At 46.5% G+C, this 26,570-nt stretch overlaps 1 protein-coding gene across 14 annotated transcripts in view; it reads left to right on the top strand.

Moving 5' to 3' along the window:
* Positions 1-7,358: 7,358 nt before the first annotated feature.
* Positions 7,359-26,570, top strand: part of ABLIM3 (actin binding LIM protein family member 3) — a 179,384-nt gene continuing 160,172 nt past the window's right edge. For 2 of the 14 annotated variants that reach the window (XM_044454593.1, XM_044454590.1), the window contains exon 1: positions 7,762-8,240. In XM_044454593.1, coding sequence (XP_044310528.1) covers positions 8,228-8,240 — 13 coding nt within the window. In that variant the 5' untranslated portion in view covers positions 7,762-8,227. Of the gene's footprint in view, positions 7,456-7,761; positions 8,241-26,570 lie in introns of those variants that run through there. The other 12 variants (XM_044454598.1, XM_044454586.1, XM_044454585.1 and 9 more) reach the window with 9 other exon arrangements.

Genomic DNA, 26,570 nt, shown 5'->3' with positions numbered 1-26,570 from the left:
TGACTAGGCATGTGTACTCAGAAGTAAGTCTCACTGAGCTCACTGGGACCTACTGGCTGCAACTCTATGCAAACATACTTGGGCAGTTCAATTTAACTCACTGGGGCTTATCTTTGAATAAGTATATGCAGAATCAAGTTCCTGAACTCTTAAAGCATTTAGATTTTCAGTTCCACTCGCTTCCATCGATCTGCTCTGCTCGTGTCAGGATGCTGGAAGTTGTTTTTTAGCATCTATCTCTTTTAAGATTCTTTCCGTTGTTTTTTGTCGATACAATACCTACAGTTCTCAATTCTTCCTTTGAAAAATATGGAAACAATATTCTCTTTTTAAAAATGTTGCTCTAATAGCATATTTTACAGACCCTGTGTAATGCAAATTACTTATAACTAGCTAAGGAAAGCCATCACATTTTCTTTTCAAACTGAACTCATGTATGGCTTATACTAGCTCCAGAAGAACACAATTGTTATTGGCTGTCTCGCTTAATTTTATGCACAGCAATAAAATCCTACTGAGAGTCTGTTTACAGAGAAGTGGTAATGTCATGATCATTTTGATCTCAGCAGCTTGGGAAACTTCTGTTTTTGCCTTTTCTTCAGTGCAAGGATGAGCTGTAATGATTCACACATGAACATCTTTCAGCTAAGGGCAAGGTATGTGGTGAGGAGCATAAATGTAAAATAAGTTTTTCACTGCTTGAAACATGGAATCTTGCCCATTTTAGCCAAAGACGCCTGTTGCCATAGCTGACATTTCTTGGTCACAAATTTCATTGATTTGCATGGTTGTTTTGTCTGGCATATTTCCTGCTAACAATTTGAAATCACATGTAGGAAAGTAGTCAGAAATTGACCACATCCGAGCATGCAGTAATGCAGAAATTGCTATATATGACTCTGATAAATGCAGCTGGCAAGCTGGACCCTGTGGAGGCTCCCAAAGAGAGCCTTGCCAGAGAATGTGGCATGTTCTTGAAGCTTCCCTACCATTAAGATGGGCCGGCCGGTCAGAATGCCACCTGAGTGCTTCATCCAGCAGTCCCCACCCTCCACCTGACAGTTCCCCATAAAGTGGCTTTGCAAGTTTAAGGGCTTCTCTATTTACAAAAGGCATTTATCGTGCATCAGTGATTGTTAAGTCAAGGTAGCTACATGGCAACAGCATCCTCCGGGGCCTCTCCTGCAGTTTCTAAGCAGTTCTCCATTTCTGCAAGGAAAGTGTAGTATTGACTGGTAATGGCAGCATGAACTGCAGTGAGATTTTGCTATTCTGCTACATTGCAGCAGCACCTTGTGTAGTGGGACATACAGAAAGGCAGCAAAAGGAAGAGGAAAAAAGAGTGGGGCAGAGGGAGAGAGATGTGAAGAAGCCAGTTTTAATCCTCCGAAGACTCCCGAAGCAGACACTTCGGTAAAGCGACCCGTTTCGATCCTCATGTAGAGAAGGCCTAAGAGAACTAGTGTGCATCAAGTAGCCAAGTCCATGATTATCTTTCAGACTCCAGCTATTGATCTCTTTGTTCTACTCCATCCAGCACCACTGAGTCCACTCTATGCTTTGCTCTAAAGCCTACACCGGCTCTTGACCTTGGATACCCAGCATTTCTGCTTTCCCCTTGGGCACCCACCAGACCTATGGGCTGCAGTTCAGCTCAAAGATCAGTGCTGGTCCACTTAGCTCCCAAGACCATCCTGCAACCCTTACCTAGCACTATCCCTGTTCTGCTCTGGGGCCCTCCGTGGGCATTTCCCACCCCTTCCTTTCTGCCAGCTTGGCACTTTCTTTGCCCAGAAAGCTCTGCATTGCCTTTTGCACCCAGAGGGAAAGGAGCACGCCTGGGTGCAGCACCCACCGAGTCCAAAGCCTGACTGCGGGCTGTCCTTGGGTGTCCCTGTGGAGCTGTGTCCTCCACATTAGCTGCTGGCTCCGAGATCGATGGCAGGGGTCAAGCAGGGAATTTAGGGCACTGCAGAAGGTGCTCTCAGGCCCTTTGCTCAAGTGCAACTATTTAACCCTGGGGTTAAGTTTGGGGCTAACTTGTTAGCCTCCACCAGTTCCCTTGCTCCATTACCTCCACTCTCTCTGTCTCTCCTCATCCTTGTTATTTCCTTCAGTGCAGTCAGGAATAAGGTGTAGCCATCCGTTCAAGCTCTCCATTTTTAATTCTATTTTAAATCAAATTGTGGTAGTTCCAGGGTCCTCTAATGGAGACCGAGCCTCTGTCCAGCCTTCCCATCATTAAGTATCAGAATCACCCTTGGATATTTCCTCAATTGCATGGCCGGTCCTCCCATTACAACAAATTAATCCTAAAAGCGGGGCAAAGTCCTTCCTCGAGCAACTGAATGGGAAAAGCGGCAAGCTGAACTGCTGCCGCCTCCAGCAGGCGCTCCGGGGAGCGCTGCCTGCCACACCCACTGTGGCGCTCACAGGCAGCCTCCTCAGAGCCCATCATTCAGCTTGGCTGGCTGCCGCAAGGGCAATGCCAGATTTATTTTATTTGTTTATTTAAAACTTTTCTATACCGTCCATACTTAGATGTCTCAGGACAGTTTACAGCAAATTAATCCTAAAAATAGAAATAAAAATAACAGTTCCCCAGCATCCAACGCAATATAAACCCACTAACTAAAACAAGTTAACAATTAAAATACTGGGAGAATAAAAAGGTTTTCGCCTGATGCCGAAAGGAGAGAAGCGTTGGCTCCAGACAGACCTCTTTGGGAAGCGTGTTCCACAATCGGGGTGCCACCACTGAGAAGGCCCTCCTCCAGGTAGTCACCCTCTTGATCTCTTTCAAGGACAGCTCCCAGAGGAGGACCTCTGACTCAGATCTCAAGGGGCGGGAGGGCACATAGGGGAGAAGGCGCTCCTTCAGGTATCCCGGACCCAAGCCATTTAGGGCTTTATAGGTCATCACCAGCACCTTAAATTGGCCTTGGACTTCAGTCGGTAGTCAGTATAGACGATAGCGGACTGGTGTTATATGTGAACACCTGCCAGTTCCCGTTAATATCCTGGCAGCTCTGTTCTGAACCTAGTGAAGGATGCAGACCATCTTCAAGGGCAGCCCCATGTAGAGCACGTTACAATAATCCAGTCAGGAAGTTCCCATAGCATGGGTCACTGTTGCAAGGCATTGCTCTTCCAGGTAAGGGCACAGTTGGTAGACCAGCTGAAGCTGGAGAAAGGCACTCCTCGCATGCGCTGCCGCCTGGGATGATGATGATGATGATGATGATGATGATGATTAGAACATTTCTATGCCGCCCCTTGCCGAAGCCTCGGGGCGGCTTACAACACAATAAAATACAATACAATACAAAAATAATATAAAATTAAAATTAATAATATAAAATAAATAAAAAATAAAAATATATATAAACGATATAAAAGAAGTTATAAATTTATAAAAGAAAAGAAAAGAAGAAAAGGAAAGAAAAGAAGTCACCCTGGCCAGATGAATAAGTGAATATTGTTAACAATTAAAATGATGTTTAAATAAAAAGGTCTTCACCTGGCGCCGAAAAACAAATAACGACAGCTCCGGACGCTCCCTGCAGCTGCACAGGTGAGAGATGGGGTCTGTACACACTGCTGTAAAGGGGGTGAGGAATGCCATGCAAGAAAGGAAGGGGGTGTGGGGTGGGAAGGGGCACAAAGCCCTGAACGGACGGAGGAGAGGGACACAAGATGGGAAATGGGCAGAAGGGGTGTCATGCTGTGCATGGAAGGGGTAGGGAGTGTGATGCAGTGGTGGGAAGATAAAACGGGGTTGTGACACAATGACGTGAGGAACGATGTGAAGCAATGAGGGGAAGGAGAAGGAGGTGGGGGATCACAAGGCAGGAAGGGGTGGGGTGGGGATTGTATGTGCTCTCTCTCCTCAGGCAGCAAGAAGGCTTGTGCTGGAGCTGATCCATTGGTGGATTCTGGATAATTAGGTGCTCCAGTGTGCCTGAACACCTCAAGGCGTCCCCTCCATTTTGAAACCATAATCAGGAGCTGGGAGACCTGCAGGTAGCCTGTGCCCACAGTATTTTTTCCAAGCATCCATGATGACCAGCCAAGAAATGAGCCCCTTTGTGTTCTCTTTTTATGGAGCAAAGTTATTCTACCACCGTAGCTCTAGTTTCATTTTCTTCTTGATTCCCCTAAATTGGTCCATCCCCACCCTGCGGCCCAGCATTCTCACCACCACTTGACCTTTCTTGGTTGGCCAGCTTCCCCAAATCCTGCTGTGCCATTTCTGTAGGATCTCTTCCTCCTCATTTGCCAATCCATCCCCCATCCCTACTCCCTGCCTGCATCTACCCTTGCTAGGCCTACAGCTAGTATGCTGGTCCACGTATCTGGGCAGCCTCCTCCAACCTGCTGCAAATCAGCACAGCCAGTGGGAATCACAGTACAACACACCTGGAGAGCTCCAGGTCAGGGAATGTTATTCTAAGGGGTGCTAACCAAGCCCCCCTCCCTATTCATAATGTGGGTGCATGTGGTGAAAATAAAATCTGCATCCGTTGATTTGAAAGGTTCTTTGAGCTTTTTCTTCCGCACTTGGTTGAAAGCAGTCTACAAATCTGCTGTGTGCTTGTCATCCCCTGGAAAAGGTGGTTTCTTTCCCACATTCATCCTGACAGATGTACACATGTGAGTCCACGTAGGTGTGGGAACAGAAATGCACAGGAAAACATGATAACAGAAGCAAAAGAATTCCTTCATCAGAGAGATGCTCAGCTTCAGTTCTAGTACCCCCGCACACACAGTGACACACACACACACAGAGTCTCCCCCCACCATCTCATTCCATGCATAACTCAAGGCATAGGCATCATTCACATCGCTCTCTACCTGTCTCATCATGTCTCCAAGAGCAACGGCTCCCCCAAACCAAACAGAGGAGAGGCCCTGGCCACCACTGACATAGCCGTGAGGCAGTGCAGCTGTAGGAGCCGTGACAGCGATGGGAGCCTGTGTGCAGGGGAGAGGGAGAACTTGTCACGTGGCACAAAGAGGACTCTCATTTGCTCTGCACCCCATGCCTAGGTACCCGGCACTTTGGCGAGGGGCCTCAAAGACGCTGCTGACTTGACTGGCACAGCCGCTTCACCACTCAGCAACGGCGCCTGGCAGCATTCTACGGCCTGCTTTGGTGCCTGGCAGTCCATGCTGTACCAGCTGGCAGGTTGTAGGCAAGATCTGCCCTGTTGCCACAGCCGGCAGAGCAGGACAAGGCAGGGGTACTGCGGAAGCATCCTGCGTGCCACAGGCGGAGCTTGTTGGAGTCCATGTGCCATCCGGCCCAGTCATGTTCAAACAGCAGATTGCCACTCACAGACACGGGTTTGTCCTTGCGTGTTGGCAGAAATGCCCCTCGGGGGGCGAATTGGCTGTGCCCCCTCCTGCCTTTACAGCATCTCATCTCTGTTTCAGACAGTGAGTTTTATGTGATGCTGGAATGACCCGCTGGCTGGTGATGACGGATCCAGATATCATGGCCCCAAGAGCCCTTGGGATGACAGCAAAAGTAGGAAAAGCATAGCTAAAAGGTAGTGCGACGTTTTCAGAATTATTATTATTATTATTATTACATGTATTTATATCCTGCCTATTCCCAGTAATTGGGATTGAAGGTTGCTGTCACTCTGACATCTGCAGAAGGCACTTCTCATCTATTTTCAGCAAGTTTTCACAACAATCTGATAACAGGGTAGATCAGTCTTCCCCAACCTGGTGCTCTTCAGGTGTGTTGGGTAACAACTCCCATAATTCCCAGCCAGCAAAATATCCATGCTGTCTGGGAATTATGCGAATTGCAGTCCAACGCTCTTTAGATTCAGCTGGATAATTCTCTCAGAGCTTCACAGCCCTCATCTTCTCTGATAAATCAGGAAATTAGCAATATGAAATGTAAATGCTATCCATGTATTTTCTGCTAATGTGTGGCATGTTTCTTGAGTAATTACACAAGTGCTCATAGCAGAACAGGATGAAGCCAAATATCTTTCGGGTAACAGGAAGTTTGGCATGAATGTGGATCCTTCTCTAGTAGTAAAGGAACAAGGTACAGTTAGCTATTGTAGCAGCTAGCTGTCAATATACCAGGCTCCTGAAAACTGTTCTTTAGTTAACATCTAAGAAGCTTTTAAAGGTATATTTAATTAATATTAAATAGATATATTGTTGTGATTGCTGCTTATAGAGTCCAGTAGGACTATTGAAGTGGTCTATAATATAAATCAATCAAACAATCATATAAATCAATCAATCAAACATAGTAACAGAAGCAATACACAACAATTATTATTTTCTAACCTATGAAAAAAGAATACAGGTACAAACTCTTTTGAGAAAATGCTTGCGGTCTCACACATTACTAGCATCTGTTACACCAGATTTGCTTGACCTCCCATTAGCCATGCTGGTTGGGAATGATGGGAGTTGCAGTCCTGAACATTTGGAGGGCATGAGGTTAAAGGAAGACTTTTATAACATGCTGGCATCCACCCACAGAATATATCCACATGGGGCAAAAATGCACATTCCCATGAAATATATTCTTCCCTGAAACACAGAGAGACCCAGATGGGTACAGAACATTGTGAAATATGGTATATAGCATTTGAATATTTATGCAAGACTTTATTATGCTGTATAGCTGCAACTTTGTTTGATGCATCACAGACTTGTTATTTGGAAACAAGGGCAGATGCCCTGCAACCGCCTGTATTTCTGAAGGCATGATTATTAATCAGAAACACATTTATTTATTTATTAAGGGGGCATTTAAAAGGAAAATGAAGTGAGCACAAAAAATGAAATGCATTTATTTGTCATTTAGCATGCAATGTTTAGGCAGGGAAAAAACTTCCTATGATTCCCAGCATTTCCCAGCCAGTCATGGTGGAAGTTACCTGGTACATATCCAGGAGGAGGTGGGCCTTTGAATCTTGCTATGATTATCGCCCCTCTTACTGCAATCTCTTTTCTCTGCAAACAGGAATGACAGCCTTAGCAGTTGCTCCCATTCGACAGACGGGAACTGGGAACTTGAGGCTCAGAGTGCACCAATGAACTGATATTTGAGGCCAGACGAACACTCTAGTCACTTAATCACGGAGATGATCACAACAAAGCATCTCACTCCAAATAATAACAAATTTAACAAATAATAATAACCCCCCTCCCTCTCTGCCCTCGACTTGCAAACTTGCTGCGTCGTCTGCAACGAGTGCATTCCCGGGTCCACCAGTAGGCGGCAGAAAGCAGCATCCCATTTTCCCCAGTAGTGGAACAAACCCTGCCCAATGGAGCTATTTTCCCCCTCCCTCTTTGCGTGCGTGTATCTCTCCTTCTTCTTCTTCTCATCCCAATCTGCCTTCCCGAGACCCCCGAGAACTCCTCCCGCTGCACCTGAAAGAGGCTTCTATTGACAAACTTGGCAGAAGCGAGGTGAGCGCTAGGCGGGGCTCCTCTGGACGAGGTCTCCGGATCACTGGCAGGAGGAAGCGGGGGGGGGGGGGGGGGGGGGGGGGGGGGGGAGAGAGAGAGAGAGAGAGACAGAAGAGAATTGGCTGGCTCGGTTGATAAGCAAGCTGTGAGAGCACCGATCCCCCCTCCCCACGCCGCCGCCGCTCTCCGTCCTTCCCGGATCCACACCCCCTTGAGCTGCAAAAAGCTTTTGCTGGAATTGCTCTCCGCTGCATGACAGCCACCCCAGAATTCAGCCGAGCAGCCTGGAGCGGCCGCCTGAGCTCGGCTCTGGCTCTGAGGAAGGCTGCGCAGCGTGGATCGGTGGGGAACGCGGGGTGGAGGGTGGGGGGTGAGAGGAGGCACCTTGCCCTGGCGGATTTCTCAGGGCTCTTCTTCCTCGCTCTCTGTCTCTCTGTCTCTCTCTGTCTCTCTCTCCTTTTTTGAACCCCACCCCTGACCTTATTATCTGCCTGCCCAAGATTAAGCGCAAAGACAGTAGTCCAGAGAGAAAATAGCATGGGATCAAGGCGACACCTGCAGATGAATTAGACCGGAGGGAGGAAAAGACGTATAATTCTTTAGGGAAGATTCTGCTTCCCCCCCTGCCTCCACCTCGCGCCTTAAAAAGCAGGGAAGAAAGAATAAGACCCGCTCCAAAGGAAAAGAGCGGGAGAGGACCACGCAAGGAATCGGGGGGAATTTAAAGGACCGTTTCCCTCCCTTTGTTGAATGAGAACAGCGCCGGATCACCATGAGCACCAGCAGTAAGTACGGCTTTGCCTTTGCTTTCCTATAGGAGGAGGAATAGCGGCTTCTTTTGCATTGAGTCTGTTGATAAGAATGTCACAGCAGGATGTGAATGTCCAGCAGCAATTTCTGGACTCAGGGCCCCTGTTCTTTCTCAAGGTCTTTTCTTTCTTTTGAACATAGTGGCGTGTTGTCTGCTGACACCTCTGCCCCTTCCACATCTATATTTTTGGGCAATTGTGGCCAATTTAGAATGCAATGCTCTGTGCAGTCACACGCACGCCCCCAACTACTTCGGTGTGTTGTATTTGCACTCTTGTCTTTAACCGGTGCCCCCCCTCCCCCGATGGTGTGAGCAGACATCAGCACCATACTGTCAGTGGGTGTCCCAGGGCAGAGTTGAATTGGGAGGTGGATCCTATTGCAGAGTTTATGTGTATGTGTTGACACCTACCAACCCGTATTCTACCTTTATTCAAGGTAAGGGTCACTACTAAACATTGGTGTATGTTGGGACAATTTTAAACATCAAGAGAGAGAGCCCAGCCCAGACACCATGTCTGGATTTCTAAACAAGTGGAAACTGGCTAAGAAAAACGCTGTGTAAGATCAGATGAAGATGCCCTGTTTGTGGGACTCAGGACAAATAAAGAACAGATCTCTTGGAGTTGTCAAGTTGTTGCTCAGTTTTCTCATTGTGTCATTTGATTATAAGTGTACATGTTACTGTCGCCGTTCCCCCCGCCCCTGCTTCGTCTATTTCATTGGTGTTGCTTCCACCCCTTCATTAACACGAAGCCAAGCCATCTTTGCAGCCTACCTACCATGCAATTATGGACAGGTCCAAAGCTTATTGGTGAAGAACATGCCTCATGTGCATGAGGTTTCAGGGTGCATCTCCAGGAGCTGGTGAGGAAGAGGCACTGCTGGGCTGGAGCGCGACCTTTTGCTGGGGCCCCAGATTGTCACCTGTCTTCTGTCCAAGTAGATAATACTAAGCCTGAGGAGTCGGTAGTCTGACGGTGTGATGCAGGTTCATCTGTTCATAACAATCTGTTTTGTGTGTGGCACTTTATTTGATGTTGGTCTCCTTGGGATTTGACTTTGAACCATGGATGTTACCTCCATGGACAGGGATTCCCACTGAAAAGGCACCAGCCAATTAATGTCCATGTCTCTCTCCTAGGGTCCCTCCCTCTTTTGCTTTGTGAACTCTCTGTCTTGTTAATCCTGGGTTTCTACAGACAAGCAGGTAGTGCTGGTGCAGTTCCAAAACGGATTATGAAGGAAGCATTCCCTGGCAGCAAATCTCAGCCCAGAGAACAGGTGCTTCTAGATTTCACAAACCATGTCACTGGCAAGACAGTTTCCAGGTGCCTTCTGCATGAGCTGTACCTGGCTGATAGCCACGTGCTGCCTCCAGGACTGTGTACCTGTTGCTGGGGCACTTGGGTGGGAGGGTGCTGTTGCACTCATATCCTTCTTCTGGGCTTCCTGTGGGCAGCTGGTTGGCCACGGAGTGAACAGCATGCTGGACTAGATGGTCTGATCCAGCACAGCTCTTCTGATGTTCCTCTTCTGATATAGTATAGTATAGTATAGTATAGTATAGTATAGTATAGTAGACCTGGACATCAAGTCCTCCACCAACTAAACAATGCAAGGTAACAAAGAAAACCTACCACAGCCACCTGGGTGTTGTATTCAGGAACTGGTAGATAAATAGCCTTATGGAGACTGAACTGAATTTTCTGCCTGGCTTCACACATCTTCAGAGGACACAAAAGTGAAGGAAGAACAGAGAAAGGTACCTCTTGGTGGAAACAGGCACTTGGCGGAATGGCAACTGTTTTGTGGTCCTTTCTTTCTCCAGAGCTGAATATCCAACTTGGGCACTGATAATTAGTCTGTTTGCAGGACCAGAGCTTCCTAAATCCATTATGGTGCCATTAAGTACTCACCACAAAATGCATGTGCAACATATTTGTTTGCCATGGTCGTCCCGAACCTCTCCAGGGTAACTGATGCACTTGCGCTCTGCAGCAGTAGTATGGCGCTACGGAAGGAAGGAAGGAAGGAAGGAAGGAAGGAAGGAAGGAAGGAAGGAAGGAAGGAGCATGGCCTATTCCCCACAGCCTAGCCTTTTACTTTACTCCAGTGCATATTCCTAAATTTGCCAGTGTCTGCTTAAGCCAGTGTGGAGTTGGTTAAGATTGGATGAGTCAGTCTGTCACACCACATTTGAGTGCCTTTGTCTTCCCCTCTGTGCCATGGCACTGAGATACTGAATGACACGCTCTCCTCCCTTCGCAAAGCGCTTTGTGCTCTTCCTGCAGGTTACAATGAATTATTTCTTATTAACATTCAAGGAAGTCCGGAAAGCAATAATCATCCTATTGAGATTCAGGAATCCAGAAACAAAAATTCAGAACCTTTGGACTGGCCAGAACAAATAAAAAAGTATGTGCCCGCCTCTCTGTTGTTGTGATATGCCTCTTTCCATACCATGTGATAATTTATTATGCTACTAGCACAATACTGCTCATTCTGATGGACTGGATATGCATGAGGGGAGGGCAAGAAACTTTGGGGAATTGCAGCCTTCTGCAAAGTCCTTACCAATGCAGGCTGCCCTCCTATTGTCAGGGGTGGAAGAGACGTAATTTTCACTCTTCCTGCAATAGAATTGACAGGTGCTGTGATGTACTTGCCCCGATTAGGTTGAATGACAGCCTTTCCCTCCTATGGGAGAAATCAAAGTGCGCCCCTGTCCCCAGGGATATCACTGGGGTAACATTTAACCCCTTGCCTGCCCCTGCTAGCTCCAACCATTGAGCATCATACCTGCTTCTGTCTGCAGAGCCCCATCCCAGGTTTGCTTTGTTTGGTTTTGTTGTCTTTCATGTCACTCGAAAGTGTGACATTAGCCTGCAACAAGAACCTGGAAATTGCTGTAAGTACAAATTACAGGCCTAGCATTAAGTATTGCTTTACAACAGGTTGGAGCTTATGGATCTTGCCCATCTAAAGGTAGGAGTGTAGGATGCACAGGAAGTGCAAGATGGACACCACCTTGTAGGGGCTGATATTTAGCAATTCTTGCAAGCTGCACATTTCTAAGCACATCTACTTCCTAAGAAGTCCTGCTGGTTCTGAGGGACATCCTTTTGAGTAAACATGTTTAGAATTACACTGCATGCCATATTCAGTCCCCTGTGCTCTAGAGTAGAATATTAAGCTAATGCTCTTAGTGGCTTCCATCCCACTCTATTCTAATTCCCCAGCTTACAAATTCTTCCGTATTTTATTTCTTCTGACAAAGATAATGAGGAAGGCTTTCACTGGCAGGAACTTGGTGCCACTCATAATAGGAAATCTCAGTGCTGTCATCAGCTTTGTTCTCTTCCTCCTCTCAAAGAGACGCTGTTCTGTTTCCAGCAGGGTTGGACAATATATGCATAAAAGGCATTAGCAAACTCAGCCCAAACAAGAGGCTTTTGATGGGCGGCCTCCCAGAAAAATGGGGGCATGGGTTCAGGGAGGTTGTCCTCAAACTATTTTATGTTTCTATGAGAAAGGGAGGTGTCTACTGTGGTGCTGGTGCTGGTGGTGGTGCTGATGGTGGAGGAGGAGGAGGAGGGAGTTGTTCTTAGAGTCTCAGAAAGCCAGATATGAAACTCTGTAGGTTTATGGTTTTCAGGACTCGCTCTGTGTTGCAACCTGGGATTTTCCTCCCTTAGCACATTGAAGGCAACAGACCATTCATTTGCAAAATGCTGTTTATTCACCAAAGTAGGCATGTCATGAGTGGAGCCGGCTGGAGCCAGGGGTCAGATTAGATGGCCCAGGAGACCCCTTCTGACTCATTCTGTTTCTATGTTTCTGTTTTTCTTCACCTTCAAACTGGGCTGCTGGATCCAACATGGATAAGCACCTGTGGAAGAGGTTCCTTCTGTGTTCAGCTGCTCTCTTGCTGGAACAGCATCACTGAATCCCAACTTTCTATCATTTTCCCTCCCCAGAATGTCATCTGGGGCCTGCTAGAGTCAGTGAGAAGACAGTTACACTTCAGTCAACCAACAGCAATGTCAAGTACTCAAAATCTGACCATGGGAATGGAAACAATGCCTTATATATTGACTGAGCAGGGATAATCCAGACCAGGAAAAGAGAGGAGAGCACTTGCATATAATGACATTAAGAATCTAGTAGACAACGGCAGGACTTAATCTTAGGAGACCTGAATTTAGTTCCCTGCTCAGTTTTGGGTTGATATGATCAGGTTACAATGCATCAGCCACAGCTCTCCATCTTTAAAAATGATGTATTTACATCCAGCTTCACTGGTTTGCTGTTGTGATTATTAATCAGATAAAAATCACAAAGCATCTCTGCAAACTAAAATGACTATTGACCCACTGGAACATAAATGTTACTGTATTCCTCGTGCTTTCCAGCAGCCACACAAGGCATAGTGGGCAGGGATTTCAGCTGATGTAAATCAGCACAACACCCCATTGACTTTCATGGAATTATGCCAGTTTATAGCAGCTGAGTATGCCTCATAGATTCCTTTAAGCCTCTTATTTTTATGCCTCATGTTACACTAATATCGGTATTCCATCCAGAACAAGTAAGGGAAGGGGAGCAGCTGCTTTTGACCTAAGTGCATCCTATGGGGCAAGTTATACCATTGCCGTAGTGCCCATCCCAGCGCAATGCCAATAGATTAAGGTGGAGCCATGGGTTCTCCAGGGAAACATGTCCCTCCCGCATACACTGTTGGTGCCACCCCAGAGGTCCCCCATGCTAGCTGTATCTCAATGGCACAAGTGCAGTGGTGGCAGGAATGCTACTCGTGGCATCAACCAACACCCCTGCCCATGAAACGACCACCATGCGGCTCCCCTGCCTGCTGTCTCTCACGGGGCTTCACACTCTGCCGTGTGGTTTTCTGCAAGCTGTTGCAGACCACAGGCAGGTCTGGACACAATATGAAAGGCAGGGCAAGGTCATTGGTGAGTTCGGGGCAGGATCCGTCCTGGTGTTCGTCTTTCTGGACTTTAGCCCAGATGTATTCCTGTTGACGGATATTTCAAAAATGCAAATTCAGCATGCTGTGCCAATATGTGCCCTGATTTGGGGTATATATTATTATGTGTATAACTGTTGCTTCTCTGCTCTGAGTTAACAGGCAGGGCATATTGGAATGATGCTACAAAAGCTCAGAGATGCCACCTTCTCTCCATTGTATAGGGGGTTTGTGACGTGCTGAGATTCAGGAGCCTGCTAGAAAGAACTACATAATGAGTAGAGAGGGCCTTTGTTCTTTCATTGATACTGGATTTAATTTGGCATTTAAGAAGGTGGGACTTTTGAGCTGTAAGATTGACATGTGTAAAGCTATTAATATACCTCCAGCTATAATTATACACTCTACCTAATTAGCTACAAATAGATTCATAAAGTTATAAATAGGTACATCACCTGCAAACATTTCTATGGAAAATACTGAGTTCCTCCATGGAAGCCATTGTCCAAATCTTGTCAGCCAGCCTTTGTTATCCGCATAGTGAGGTCAAGTGTATGTCAGAGAAAAAGAAGATCCAAGCAAACCACACACCTGCAGTATCCACATGTAAGGCTCTCGTGGCCGAATTTGCACATTATTGTATGCACCCCATGTCCACAATATTTTGCTGTGATCTCAACTTTTATCCTGCTCCACCTCCTTTGCTATCAAAGCCTTTTCTATTTATTTCAAGTGACTTTTTTGCATGTCCTCACATCCTCTGCAAATGCTTGATTGATGTCCTCTGCTAATTTCTTCAGGGGGTGGGGAGGGGTGGGGAAGGAGCTGCCTTGCTGACTGCTTCGCAGGCTGAAACATTTCATGGCCCCCATAATTGAACCTATTTGATTTTCCAGGAAAAATTGAACAATGGAAATGAAAGTTGAACTCACAATCTGGAGAAACAACATGTGTGATGGGAGCCATATATGGATTAGCATTTTCCAGGGAAGTCAACTGGCAGGAGATTCAGGACAAACACACACACCTTGTCCCAAAAAATCCTTCTTTACGTAGCACCTAAGTAACATAGGGATGACCGCTGGATTAGATAGCTTTATAAAGAGGTTGGGCAAATGCACAGATCAATATGAACTTCACTACAATTCTTTAAGAATTCACTAGGGCTTACTTCCAGTACAGACAAATATGATTTGAAACATTCATATGAATTATGCTTAGCATCAGAGGCTCACACATTATTTGTCTGCTATTGCAGACTGATAAAGTAACACCACAAATGAGACTTCAAAAGATTCCTAGCTAAAACGGTATCAACAAGTGAGATCCCAGGATCTCCATATATCTCTACCATCACTGGACATAATTGATCCTTCCATCTGACCCTTGCTTCTGTGTCATATTTTCTAGGCTTACCCAAGAGCATTTAAAAGGGAATTTCAGTAAGCTGTTGACCTGAAATGAACCACACCTATGTAAGTGGTCAATGAGTTACTTCTTGAACGTCTTCCAGACCTTGCACAATGCCATGGCTTGCCACAGCGGCCTTCGCATGATAACAGGCAGCTCTCTTAGGAGTGACAGATTCACAACAATGTTTCATTGTCCAATGGACTCACAAATGATAAAAGCGCACACTGGCAAAAAGCCTCTCAATGGAGATTAAACTGAGCTAAACTTCAAGAGTGTCGATTTGGTCCATTCTGACCTGAAAGGCAACCAAAGATACCTGACCTTCAATAAATCTTTTCAACCTTCTACCGTGCCACTACTGCTCTGCTATACTGTTGCTGTTCCTCACTTTTCAGCAAGGAACCCCACTGAAAAGCACTTTCTATCACATTTCCGCCAAGTTGCCTCAGGGCAAGACTCATATTCTATAGAAGCAGGAAAGAATTGCTCCAAGGGCAATATTTGGAAATGCTTCCCATACAGCAGGAATGCAGAACCATAGGACCAGGGGCCGAATCTGGCCTTCTGGCGTTCCCCAGAGAGCCACACCCCAGCCTTTCCTCACGACCACCAACTGTTTACTGGTTTCCCTGCTTTGTGTGGTTTTCCCTCATCCAAAAAGACTGAAAGTTTCCATAAGATTTGGTTAGTGTCAGCAAAAGTGTTGAGCTTATTTCCTTTGTATTTTGGCCCTGCCCATTTTGCCTTTCCTGGAGTGAGGTCCCCCAAGACCTTTTCTGAAACGCGGACCTTGCTGAGGGAGGCCTTGCAGCTAAGAATGCCCCTGTGGATTTTCAAAGCCTTGTTTGATGTCCCCAGGAGCCACTGGGGTGCTAGAGACACACAATATGATGGCAATGACGAGCCACATGATGAGGGGATGGGAAAGACTTGGCACAGGGAGGCTGTTTTCATTGGTCGAAACATGGAGCACATCCCTGGAAGAAGCAGGTGCCAGTACTTCCAGGAATACACCTGTGCACACCCTACAGCCCACACAGATTCCACAATCCCACCCACCAATTATTGAGATTTCAGAGAGGGAGGAAATACCTTCTGACATTTACAATGGGAATTTGTTCATAGGAAGCGCTTAAGAATAGCACAAGGGCATCACATTGAGTTGATGGTTGGAATACATGAAGCAATTTAGTTCATATAGCCGGAACGTTCAGTTTCCTGATGGAATGAGAATGGGGAAATATTTTCTGGGAACAGTTGGCTCATAATCACCATCTCATGGCAGGAGTGGTTGTATGTTAAGTACCTTATAAGAACAAGAGCCCTGAATGACTATTTTTATCATCTAAATCAGGATCCCAGTTACGTCCACTAAGTATTATTCCGCAGTAATCTCCAGGGACATGTGATTACAAAGTGTTTACCAGAAAACTCTTTTAAGTCCCCCTGTAATTAAACAAGCATCACTTGGCATCGTTATGCCCCCACGAGCTATTACACTTGTGTTGGTGAAAGGCCTGAATACCATTTCCTGTGATTGCCCAACATAGTAGAATTTACTAGAATTTTATTGCCGCTTCATGGATTCACTTTAGTGAATGGAAGATGAGATGGAGCCATTCTTCTAAACCATTCTTCTAAACCACATGGCCTCAGCTTTAGAGCTTCCTTGGTTGCCATATCTTCTTTCCTCTAGTCACCAATTGTATCACAGCTTCCAGACCCTCCTGCCCACTTCCCATGCTGAAAGCTGAATGGTTTCTGCTTAGGGTTAGTTACTAGCTTACAGAGCTCTAAGGACCCACCCGTTTTGCCTTTTGCTCCACCCACCACTGGACTGTGATCTGAGAGAACTTCTCAATTAATTAATTAATTGGGAAATTTGTATGCTGCCCCATTCTCATAAGCCTCGGGGTGGCTTCCAACAAATAAAAACAATATAAAAATTGGATACATCCAGGCAATAAATAAAAACAATACATAAATTAACAATTAATTAAAGTAACATTTAAATAAAAAGGTCTTGGCCTGGCACCGAAAAACAAATAACGACGGCACCAGGCGGACCTCTCTGGGGAGCGCATTCCATAGATTGGGCGCCACCGCAGAGAAGGCCCTCCTCTGGGTACTTACCCTCCTAATATCTTTCACGGAGGGTTCCCAGAGAAGGGCGTCTGCCACCGATCTTAGAGGGCGGGAGGGCAAGTATGGACACAGGCGCTCCTTTAGATACCCAGATCCCAAGTCATTTAGGACTTTATAGGTAATCACCAGCACCTTGAATTGGGCCCGGACTTTAATGGGGAGCCAGTGAAGCTGACGAAGGACTGGTGTTATATGAGAACAACGCCCTGTCCCCGTCAGCAACCTGGCAGCTCTATTTTGCACCATCTGAAGTATCCGGACCGTCTTCAAGGGCAGCCCCACGTAGAGCACGTTACAGAAGTCTAATTGGGAAGTAACCAATGCATGCATCACAGTCGCTAGGCAGTCGTTCTCCAGGTAGGGACGCAGCTGATGGATCAGCCGAAGCTGATAGAAAGCACTCCTCACTACCGCCGTCACTTGAGCTTCCAAAGACAGCTCCGGGTCGAGCAGCACTCCCAAGCTGCGGACCCTGTCCTTTAGAGGGAGTGCAACCCCATTCAGGACAAGGTCCTGGTCCCCCACCCTGGAGCCCGAACCACCTACCAACAGAACCTCCGTCTTGTCTGGACTGAGCTTCAGTTTGTTATCTGAAATGAAATTTAGCCCTCAGCCTAAAAGAGACTCAACACCCCTGTTCTAGGGGGACATGATGCAGAGGCACACCAGGTGATGGTGACCAGGCCATTACCAAGGGTAGTCCACACTGTTCTGTGCACGTACCTAGATCAATCTTAAAATACCCTCTTCTTGTAAATGGCATTCTGCTATCAGTTGTTCTCATGCATCTATGCAGCTTAAGCTTTTAACTTTATAGTATACATGTGACCAATTAGAATGGAGACACCAGTGTGGCAGAACTTGATGTGACTTCTGGGCCAATTCACATGTATGGTAAACCATGGTTTCTGCGATGTCAGGATAGGGCATCCCTGGTGCTATAAAAGGCTGCGTTCTCTGATGGATAATCTGTTGGGGTCAGTTATCGGTGCTAGGTGGGTCTGAAGCTAATGCTAAGTGAGCCAGAAGTGACTGGGTGAACCTTTTTCTCACTTTCTGCTCTCTCTCTCTCTCATCCATTCTCTCTCCCTCCCCCCCTCTCTCCATGACCATTGAGTTGCTAGAGAAGTAACAGATCACTTCTGCTAGCAGTAGACTTTTGGAAATGCTAGCCCTGGGCTATATAATGAATAACCCCATATCAGTCTGCAGCTCCCTTTCCCTTCCTCTGGAGTACCCACATGGAGGAAATCCACTTTTGAAAAGCACAGTTCCCTCTTACTTGAATATTAGTTTAAACTGGATTATTATTTCTCTTATTATTTGCATTGCACTGCATGTATATCCCACATTTTTTCCTCTAGGAGCCCTTGGCATCTTCCAACTTTCTCCTCCTCCCAATTTTATCCTCCTAACAGCAACCCTGTGAGGTAGGCTAGGCTGAGAGGCAGTGGCTGGCCCAGAGCCACTCAGTGGACTTCATGGCTGAGCAGGAACTAGAACCCAGCTCTTCTGAGTCCTATTCCCATGCTCTTAAACACTACACCTGGCCTACTCTGCAGCTTCAGCTTTGAACAACCACAACTTCCAGGAGCCAAAGAGGTTTGCTTAGAAGGGTAAGCATCCCACCTCCTCCACGGAGCTGCGAAAGAGGATCAGAGCATACCAACTCAGTGTGGAGTGTCGTTCATGCAGTGATCCTGTCTCATTGACAGGATTCCTATGATGCACTAAGCCACTGTGGCTTTTCATGCTGTCAAAACCCAGCACACTTCCTGTGGGGCGGCTTCTTTGTAGCTATGGTACGAATCCAACAAGCCATGGTTGGTTGTAGGGTTGTGTAGCCGTGGCATCCAAAATCAGAAAATGTAGCCTTAGGCTTGCCATGGCATTCAAAATCAGGAAATGCAACAAGCCCAGGGGGGCCCCAAGACCTACGAAACTCCTAGAGCGTTGGAGTAGGGGGATCCTCCAGCTTCCTGTCATCATGCATGAAGTGCTCCCTCCACTGGCTAGTGGGGACTCCTTCCCTGGTGTCTGCTGCATGCTGACCCCTCAAGCCCTGGCCTGTGCAGCTGTACCAAGCAGAAGCTCCCCTCCACTCTAGTTCATGAGGAAGCCTCACCGCCAGCCGGGGGGAGGGGGGCACATCTCCTTGCCACTGTCTGCATCATGAGGGCAAGCAGGAACAGCCTCCCTCCCCATTCTGGCTGGTAAGGAGGACTCCTTGCCAGCTGCAGTCCAGGCAGCCCTGCTTGTGTTTGCCACCACTGCACACACGATGCAGGAGAAATGGGGCTGCCAGGAATGGGGCTGCCTGCTCCCCCTGCCACCTGCCACTGCTGTGGCTCTCATTTTGTTTATTTATTTAAAACATTTCTATTCTGCCCCCATCGCAAAAAAGCCTCACAACATAATTAAAACAGGTAGTACGATTAATTAAAAAGCTTGGTAACATCTCGGCATAAAATTTTAAAATCCTAAAAATACATAATAAATTAACAATTAAAATAACATTTGAATAAAAAGGTCTTCGCCTGGCGCCGAAAAACCAATAACGACGGCGCCAGGCGGACCTCTCTGGGGAGCGCATTCCATGGATTGGGCGCCACCGCAGAGAAAGCCCTCCTCCGAGTAGCCACCCTCCTAATGTCCTTCACGGAGGGTTCCCGGAGGAGGGCATCTGTTGCCGATCTCAAGGGGCGGAAGGGCATATATGGACATAAGCGCTCCTTTAGGTAACCAGGACCCAAGCCGTTAAGGGCTTTATAGGTCATAACCAACACCTTGAATTGGGTCCGGCCTTCAATCGGGAGCCAGTGAAGCTGACAGAGGACTGGGGTATATGAGAACAACGCCCAGTCCCCATCAGCAACCTGGCAGCTCTATTCTGCATCAATTGAAGTATCCAGACTGTCTTCAAGGGTAGCCCCACGTAGAGCGCGTCACAGAAGTCTAATTGGGAAGTTACTAGTGCATGTGTCACTGTCGCCAGGCAGTTGTTCTCCAGGTAGGGACGCAGCTGATGGATCAGCCGAAGCTGAAGGAAGTCGCTCCTCGCCACCGCCATCACCTGAGCTTCCAATGAAAGCTCCGGGTCGAGGAGCACTCCCAAGCTGCAGACCCTGTCCCTCAGAGGGAGTGCAACCCCATTTAGGACAAGGTCCAGGTCCCTCATCTCGAAGTCCGAACCACCCACCAACAGGACCTCCATCTTGTCTGGATTGAGCTTCAGTTTATTGGCCCTCATCCAGCCCATTACCTCGGCCAGGCACCGGTTCAGTACAGCCACTGCCTCACCTGGATTGGTGGAAAACGAGAGGTAGAGCTGGGTTTCATCAGCGTACTGATGATTCCGCAGCCCACACCTCCTAATGACCTCTCCCAGTGGTTTCATGTAGATGTTAAATAGCAAGGGGGACAAAATGGACCCCTGCGGTACTCCATGGCATAGCTGCCATGGCGCAGAGCCATAGTCCCCCAGCACCACCTTCTGGAAACTGTCATTGAGATAAGAGCGGAACCACTGCAGAGCAGTGCCTCCGACCCCCAATCCCACTAGCCTATCCAAAAGGATACCATGGTCGATGGTATCGAAAGCCGCTGAAAGGTCCAGGGGAACCAACAGGGACGCACTCCCCCTGTCCTTCTCCCTGCACAGGTCATCGTACAGGGCGACCAAGGCAGATTCAGTACCGTATCCAGGTCTGAAGCCGGACTGAAATGGGTCCAGATAATCAGTTTCATCCAAGAGTGCCTGGAGTTGTCCCACCACCACCTGCTCTAGCACCTTGCCCAGGAACGGGATGTTGGCCACCGGTCTATAATTGGCGGCCACCTCTGGATCCAGGGAAGCCTTCTTTAGGACTGGCCAGACTACCGCCTCCTTTAAAGGGGCAGGTACCTGGCCATCTCTTAAAGAGGCACTGATCACCTCCATGATCCAGGTCCCAATCCCATCCTTGGCTTTCTTAAGTAGCCAAGTTGGGCAAGGGTCTAGTAAGCAGGTGGTAGGACGTACTTGTCCAAGCACCTTGTCCACATCATCAGGCTGCAGCAACTGAAATTCATCCATTAATTGTGGACTCGACAGCATCATTGGCACCTCCCCAGTAGAATCTGATTCAATAGTAGAGTCAAGCTTGTGAAGAATCTGAGCGATTTTCTCCCTGAAATGCATGGCAAAATCGTCACAGCAGGCCTTCGAGGGTGGCACAAGATCTCTCTTTGGGCCCGGATGTACCAGCCCCTGCACCACCCGAAAGAGCTCCACAAGATGGCATTGCGAGGAGGCAATGGAAACGGAGAAAAATTTCTTCTTCGCCGCCCTCACTGCCACAGCATAGGCCCAATAATGGGCTCTTAAGTGTGTTTGGTCAGATTCATCCCGTGATCTCCACCTACGCTCTAGACATCTCCCAACCTGCTTCATTGCCCGTAATTCAGATATGTACCAAGGAGATGAATGGGCTCTGCCAGGTGGAAGAGGACTCTTGGGAGCGATCGTGTCAATAGCCCTGGTCATCTCCCCATTCCATAGTTCAACCAAGGCATCAACAGGAGCACCAGCCTTGTCAACCGGAAAATCCCCCAGAGCCTTCAGGAATCCACCAGGATCCATCTGGCTCCGGGGGCAGACCAACACAATCGGGCCCACACCCTTACAGAGGGAGAGGCCACTCTCGAGCTCAAACCTTATGAGGAAGTGATCTGACCATGACAAGGGCATCAGACTTAAGTTCCTCACCCTCAGATCACCCTCTTCCTGCTCCGTCGAGAAAACCAGGTCCAGAGTGTGTCCATGCTCATGGGTCGGGCCACTGACATGTTGAGACAGCCCCATGGCCGCCATGGAGGCCATGAAGTCCTGAGCCGCCCCGATCAGACCAGTCTCGGCGTGGAGATTGAAGCCCCCCAGGACCAACATCCTGGGAGTCTTCAACACCAGGTCTGAGACGATCTCCGTCAGCTCAGGCAGGGAGTCTGTTGGGCGGAAGGGTGCACGGTACACCAGCAGAATCCCCAGTCTGTCTCGGTCATGCCTGTGGGGAGCAGAGGAAACCTTGGTACTCCCACATTTCTCCCGGGATACTTGCAGGAAGAGTGTGAGAGAGGGAAGTTGCTTTGGAGCCATGATGTGCTTGATCATCTGTCGTGAACTTCATGGGGCCCTGGAACAAACAAGCCACACTGCATAGCTTCCGTACACTGTGGCTTGTCGTGTTAGGCCAGTCTGCCCATTGTCAAGTTCTCTGGCTTTGATCCTCCCCTCTAGCTCAGAAGAGGACTCTGAGGTGGAGGTGGCACCATCCTCTTAGCCATCATCTGTTGCTCCGGTTCTACCACATTCCTTGGAGTCAGACGTCCCTCCAGGTATGTTCTGCATCACCTGAAATGGTCCATCCCAGAGAAGCTTGTGGCTGCAGAATCAAGCAATGGCTCTTTAAGGGAGAATGGGGTGGTAGATAACAGGACCAGATCAGCCAGATTTTCTAAAATTTCAAAAGGCCTCCGTATGTTACTGAGAAGATTACTCTTCCTGAATGAATTCCAGGCAGCACTGATCTACCTAGTGTCCTGCCAGGCCTGGCCAGCCTACAGAGCCAGATCTGCCTCTGCCTCACCCTTCTGGTAAATGCAACTAATTCAGATCAGCTCTTCTAGGAACACTGAGCTGAGCTAGGTGGGGCAATTGCTGGGCTTCCTTTGGTTTGAGGCATGGCTCACAGGTTGTGCATTACAAGGATCAATTCATTTCCCCCACTACCTCCTGCAGCATGCACCTTTTCATCTACTTGTCATCTCAGATGCTTTCTTCTCAGATTTCTTGCACAAGGCAGTGTTTGTTTGATACAGAAGGAGCACAAAGCCATCTAACTGCACTCTTGTGAACTGATGAAGATCAAACCATGAGGTCAACTGGAGAAACAGAATTAATCCAAATATTCAGCATGGCCAGATAAAATAGAAAACAAATGTCCCGATGATAGACATACACTTAGCCAAGTACTCTTGCTTACGGTAACAGCAAGGGCACTAAGGCATTCTGGGAAGAAGTTGTCAACAAGGGGCAGCATGAGGCTTCCTAAACCCAATGAGGAAGCAGGGCAAACACACTGGATGACTGCCACAGCCTGCACTCCTATCAAGGCCAAATTTAATAAAAGTGCCTGGAACACTAATTAATTACTTTATACCAAGATCAGTGTGTTCTTTCACAATTGCATCCTGGGAGGTAAAGTGATGTTGGCAAGGCAGCTGTGGGAAGAGCAATGAGTGAGTTGAGGATTGACATACAAAAACTGTCACAAAAGAAGGTGTAATACTGATAGGGAAAGATCAATTCAATGTGGCACCAATCTCAAAAACAGGAGTTCTCCCTCTCCTCTCCTCTCCTCTCCTCTCCTCGGGCCCCCTGCACACAGCAGAAACTGCTCTGAAGAATCCTCTGAATTGTCCAGAACAGATCTGGACTAGGGAGGGGAAGGGGACATCAGTTCTGCCAGCAGTAATGAGCATCCTTCAGTGGAACCCCATATGTATGGCCTCTGGTAAAAGAAGATCTCTTATAAGTTTTTAGTTTTTCCACATTTCAAGTTTGATACAGGTGAAATTAATTTTAAAAAATAATTTTATTCACTCCTTCCTTACATTTATATCTTGCCTTTTCTTCCTCTTGCAAGGAACCCAAGTGGCCTGAGACACTGCTCCAGTTTATCTTCACAACGATCCTGTGAAGTAGTTTAGGCTGAGATTCAGTGACTGGCCCAAACTTTCATGGTTGAATGGGAACTAGAACTTAGATCTCCTGAGCCCCAGTCCAATTTTCTAACCACTGCAGCACACTGTTTCTGTGAACTGATATCAAAGGGTTCAAGTTAAGCCCTGACTAACTTATGCGCTGATTTCAGTGGGAACCAAATGCAATTAACTTTGGACCCAACATTCAATGCTCATTTCATTTCATTTCATTCTCAACAGACCTTTGCAATGAAGCTCCAGAAGATTCATTGAAGTTGAACTAAATCCTGCAGTGAATGCTCTAGATGCAGAATGCTCTTATTACTGATCCTTATCTTGATACTTTTCCAATAGGCAAAAGGCCTAATTTGTTTATACGCATTTAGGCTTAGTTCACACAAGCAGCAGGTGAAAAAGTTCCTTAACTGCACATACTTCAGACTGGAGGATCGCATGTTGAATTTTCCTCTTTTCACATAGAAAATAGCTTTCATGGAGGAGGATTTTCCCATTGAGGAAGTATTTAGACATGTCATCCCCACATGCAGTTGAAGTCTAGGAACTGTTTATTATTCATCTACTGTTTGTGTGAATCAGTGAGGCAGATGAGAGACAAATATGAGGTCAAGCTATAGCAATAGATGCAAATTTTACTAGACTTGGGACACTGAGACAGGTAGTTCACTTTGGATATAAGAGTTGGCTATCCAGAAAGGGGCACACTCTCAGAATTGTTCCTACACTCAGTTTTCAGTAAGAGACATGATCCATCAGAACTAAGCTGAAATAAATGCACCTTTATAAATCTTCCTCAAAATTCTCCCCTGCAGATGTTAATAATGATTACTTGCCAGTATCAGATATTAGCAGTATGTTGTAGTGATATTTGCTAGTTAGCAATGGCTGGCATTTGACAATCACTAGTTGACGGAATTTGATATCTGACAGCTGTTTTTAGGTATTTGGTATAGTTTCATATTTGGCAATTGATGGATGGTATCTGTTCCCTCACCATAGCTAATATTTAATTATACATTTCTAACAGTCTGTATTTTCTTGTTCCGTTGGCCTGGATACTTTGAATCATGCAATCCTCTTTCCCATATATATTCAATATGCTGCACACTTTTCAGTGGCTCCTTCCCCTTGCTCAGGGGCACTTGCTGGAATGTGTCAACTGGTAGTGCTGGAATTTCCTGACATCTCAGCTGTTGTCAACATCATCCGGGCCTTAAGAAGGCTGTTATGGGATGGCAAAATGAGGGGGAAGACTGGACATTTGTTCTGATCAAAATTCGAAATGTACTTGAAATAGGTATTGTGCTTCTTCAGAAAAAGGGTCAGTACTGATGAGAGAGTCATCAAACTTTTTTCTGTACTACTGTAGTAGCTCAGCGATGTCCCTAGAACTGGATGTGCATCTCACTCTCAGATAAGTAGATCACCAAGCAGAAGAGAATTTCACCACACTTTTGTACCCGATCTAAAATCTTGGGGAGCAGGAGAATGGCAAGATTTTCCTCAACACTTAAGAGTACATGTAGGAGAACCTATGCAACAAGCCAAATACCCCATAGCCATGTATACCATCCTGCCAAGTGTTAAGGATATTTTTACCACACAAGAAATACAGATGAGTGTCCACATGTATGATAAATGGTAAGACATAATCACCCATTAGCCAGGTCTCTAAAGCAGGCATCTACATAATGTGCTGAGTTATCATTTGGTCAATGGCTGGGCCATTTCATCGAATGACCTTCTGTTCCTTCTGCCCTTTTTATGGAGTTCTCCAGAAATAAATGCTCAGCCACAGTAACTGGGGTAGCCTAAGCCAAAGGTGCACCACCTAACAAAGGGGGGAAAGAGGATGTAGATCCGCATGACATTTTCATGTGCTCATGTTTATATATTATTGCAAATTTAAGAACAATTGCTAGAATTGAAATAGAAATACGATACATCTTGCCATAACTGGGAAGACTGACCAGATGGTCTGTATGTGTTTCCTTTCTGCTTCTCAGCCTTTTGGCTAAGATCAAGTGCCTGCTGCCCAGGTGCTGTTGATGGGCAGCTTCAAGATTCTGGTTCCTTGTCCTGAGATGGTAAAGCTCTTCCAATAGTAGATCCCTTCAAGCACAGGAACACAGTTGCACAGCTAAGTTTGCACTTTTCCAAATTTTACCATATAGCTCTTTGCTCAAAAGCTGTGTTCCAAAATGTTTACATTATAGGAAAAGTGCATGCAACAATTCATATGTTAGGGGAAGGTGCACACAGATGGGCACAATAATGAAAATTACACATAGAAAGGCATAATAATAGGGAAAATAACTTTTCCAGAAATTCATACATTGCATACAAAGAAAAATGTGCATATTAGGAGAAGTGCCAATGAAAATGCATATGAATTTTATATGATTTGTTTAAAACTGGTACACTGATAAGAAATGAAATGAAATTAATGAAGGTTCAGACGGATGAGAAACCTAAGCAGAACTGAAAGTGGCAGACCTGTCCATTCCTAATTTCATATGAATCCTTCAGGTTTCTTGCAGGAAAAAAGACAAGATAGAAATATAATAATATATATATAGAATACATATATGTGTGTGTGTAATTTGAACTCACTGATTTTGGTCCTATCCTTTGAACCTACAGAAAATAAATTTGCCATATCCCCTGCCTGTCAGCCCTTGAAATATTTGAAAATGGCTATCTTAATTGTCTTTGAACTTGGTTAAATATACCCGGCTCCTCCAATATATCCTGATAAGGTGAGAGTCCTCCACCAGCATTGTCGTTGTCCTCTGGATATATTCTACATACCTATCCTAAACTTCGTTGCCCAAAACTGGACAGAGTTCTCCAGGTGTGAACTAAGCAAAATAGAATAAAGAGGTGCCTCCTCATAATTTGAACTCTGTTCTTCTGTTGTAGCCTAAAATTGCATTAGCTGTTTCAGTCTTCCTTCGTAGTGCTGACTAATGGTTAGCCTGTGGTCTACTAAAACGTC

Source organism: Varanus komodoensis, unplaced genomic scaffold (genome assembly GCF_004798865.1).
Source record: "Varanus komodoensis strain SLA01 unplaced genomic scaffold, ASM479886v1 scaffold7_3, whole genome shotgun sequence".
NCBI lineage: Eukaryota > Metazoa > Chordata > Lepidosauria > Squamata > Varanidae > Varanus > Varanus komodoensis.
The sequence above is the reverse complement of the archived record's forward strand: the minus strand, read 5'-3'. Positions and strand labels throughout refer to the sequence as shown.